The 3,020-nt window shown below is 60.7% G+C and overlaps 1 protein-coding gene across 1 annotated transcript; it reads left to right on the forward strand.

Annotated features, from left to right (window-relative positions):
- Positions 1–876: 876 nt before the first annotated feature.
- On the forward strand, positions 877–2,611 carry TMEM270 (transmembrane protein 270). Its single transcript, XM_034988185.1, has 3 exons — positions 877–948; positions 1,833–2,228; positions 2,318–2,611. Exons 1-3 carry the CDS (start codon positions 877–879, stop codon positions 2,609–2,611), a joined length of 762 nt encoding a protein of 253 aa, XP_034844076.1.
- The last annotated feature ends 409 nt before the right edge of the window (positions 2,612–3,020 follow it).

Here is a 3,020-nt window from a genome sequence, read left to right on the forward strand (position 1 = left end):
AGCCTGTCCTGCAGAGGGCGTGCTTTTAAAACTTTCTAAAAGGCGTGATGGCCCCCTCCTGCAGCCTCCTGGGGCCCCCTACCCGGACCCAGACGGGAGAGCAAAGTGAGAAATCCTGTGATCAAGGTTCTGGATTCTCCCAGAAAATTCTAAGCCTCTGACCCTAATCCCAGCGTCCGGCAAGCTTCGTGAGATGCTCCAGGTGGCCGATGGCCTCCTGGAGTGGGCTAGCTCAGCAAATTGTCCCCTTTCCTTCAGTCCTTGCCTCTCTCCAGAACTCTCTGGGGCCTTTGGGTCAGCGCACTTTTTCTCCCCTGCTCTCCTCTCACGGCTCTCAGGCATCATTAAGATCTGAGAGGAAAAGTCACAACTTCATTTCTCTGCTTTGTGACTGGGGGTGGGGTGTGTGTGTTTCGGCGGGGAGCCTGCAGGTTGGGGCAGCTGAGGCTCCCATCTGTTTCCAAATACTGTGTCACCCGTGGCCCTGGGGGTCAAGATTTCTATTTCCTGGGCCTTTGATACTTTGGGATTTTCACGGATGTGGGCAGGTGTAGCACCCAGCCACCCTCAGCCACGGTTTGGGGAAGGGCCCGACAGATTGCCGGGAATCACGCAGGCCCCACGGCTGTCCATCTGAGGACCTTCTCCGGCGTCCCTGTGGGCAGGCCAGATGTGGAGTCTGGGGCAGTCTCCAACCAGGAAGGGGACAGGACGGAGAAGACAAATACCCTAGTTTTTGTGTAGGGCAGGGGCGGGAGGCAGGTAAGAGGGGGTCTCTTGCGGCAACTGGGTCCCCATGGTAACTTGGCCCCCACCCGCAGTATCTGTGAGGTCACCCTCCCTCTCCCAGCTGGAGGAAGAGGAGAAGGGCCAGACATGGAGGCCGTCCCTCTGGTCAGATCCAGCCTCTTGGGGATTCTGCTGCTGGTGGTGAAGCTCTCAGTGCTGGTGAGTGGGGTGCAGGGGGCACTGGGGTGGGGTCCTCCCAGCCCTTCACAGCCACCTCGGAGCTGTTGGACCGCATGGACCTGTCCCAACCCATGGCACTAGGTGACTGCCTGCCTCAGAAGCCCCACCCCCAAGCCACGGTGGCCCTGGTGGGGTGCACAGCCAACCCCAGGTGGCTGTATCCCACACCGCCCCCTAGCGCTCCAGGTGGTCCTCTGGACAAGGGGGCGTGGGATCCAGATAGGGGGCTTTTGAGCTCTGAAGAGGGGCTGTTCAGCCCCAGGACTCAGGTGGAGTTTACCCGTTTACAGACTCTTTCCCCACTCAAGCTCACTCTTTTCTCCCCGTGGATGGGAGACATCATATCCACCCTGTCACCCAGGACAGAAGCCCGGAGATCTTCTTGGGTCCCTCTCTCTCCGTAGGTCCCTCAGTCCCTCGGTCACTGCCCCCATGCCTCCCATCTCTCTACCCCTAATGGCACTGCCCTTTGCCCCCAGGCGCCCTCATGACACCAACAGGCAACGGGTGGGCAGAAGAGCCCAGGTGTTTGGGAGACAAAACCTGCCCGGGGTTCAAATCCTGCAGGATCAGAGGGCTGAGGGGGATGGATGGTCACTCCTTCTATAATAATAATAAACCTACTTCCTTCTGTCTAGAGTATTATAAATACTCACTTCAATCCAAAGGAAGGAAAACCAAGGATAATACGAAATACTTTCTAAAGCCCCCTCCTGAGAAAGGAGTCCTTAGAGGTGGGCAGATAAAGATCATTCTTGTTGGGGCAGTTGAGGCCTGGAGAGAAGGAGGCCTGGCCCGCGGTGGCAGGTGGGGCTCCTCCCCCACGTGAGTGACAACGGGTTGGCTCTCCCTCCCTCCTGCAGCTGGTCCAGAACCGGGTCCACCTCTACAATCTGCTGCTCCTCAAGATTCTCCTCTTCAATCACTGGCTGTCGGGGCTGGCTCAGGAGGCTTGTGGGTCCCGCGGCCGCCAGGCCCATCCAGCCCCCGGGCTGGCCGCCAGCCCCCTGGGCCGGGCGCTGCGGGCGGGATGGGGACTGCTAGGCGTCCCCGTGTGGCTGGGGCTGCGGGCGCCCCGGCTGGTGTGGGCAGGCGTGCGGCACTGGGCCCCGGCCTTGGGCCTGTCTGCGGCCACCGGCATGGAGCTGCTTCTGTCCTGCCTGCACAGCCTGATGCTGGCGGGCTTGCTGTTGTCGCTGCTGATCTGGAGGCTGTGCCGGAGGGCCCGTCGCTGCAGCCTGGCTGGGCTGCTCAGCAAGGTGGGCGGGCCGGGCGCGGGCCGGGCTGCGTGGGGGCAGGCCTGGGGGCCCTGGGCCCGGCCATCTGCCCATCGGCGCATCCCCTCCAGGCGCTGCTGGACAACCGTGTGGTGCCGGAGCTCCGGGCCCTGCTGAGGCATCTGTACTGGTGGGTGGAGACCACAACAGCGCTCACCTGGCACCTGGCCTATCTCATCACCTGGACCACTTGCCTTGCCTCCCACCTGCTGCAAGCTGCCTTTGAGCACACAGCCCAGCTGGCCCAGGCCCAGGAGGTTGAGCCCCTGCAGGGCTCGGGACCCTCGTCCACGTCCCCGCTCCCCAAGCCCCTGGGCCCCAAGGCTGGGCCAGCCCTGCCGGAGCACGGGACCCCTGCAGAATAAGTGTGTCCCATTTGCCTTTCTGGATCTGGTGTGGCCTGGGGTCTCGCTCTGTGTCCCTCTTCCCTACTGGTGTGCGTGTGTGCGTGTGTGCGCGCATGCGTGCCCTAAGGCTGCCTCTGGGAAGGAAATCATATTCCGTGGGCCCTGGATCTGTGCCAGATAACCCTCTCCGACACTTGATGTACATAACTTTGTTTAAATCTCATAGCATTATAGGTTTCAGGTTTGATTAGCTCCATTTTCCAGATGAGAAAATTGAGCCTCAGAAGGTTGAACATTCCCAAGGTCCCCAGAGTGAGTCAGGGGAAGAGCCAGCACTGGGGCACAGACCTAACTTTCGCTAGGTCTGTGCCCCTGATTCCCAGGACTGTCTGTGCCCAGGACTTTAAGGGAGATGAGTCGTTAGAGA

Source organism: Mirounga leonina, unplaced genomic scaffold (genome assembly GCF_011800145.1).
Source record: "Mirounga leonina isolate KUSES-001 unplaced genomic scaffold, KU_Mleo_1.0 Mir_454, whole genome shotgun sequence".
Classification (NCBI taxonomy): domain Eukaryota; kingdom Metazoa; phylum Chordata; class Mammalia; order Carnivora; family Phocidae; genus Mirounga; species Mirounga leonina.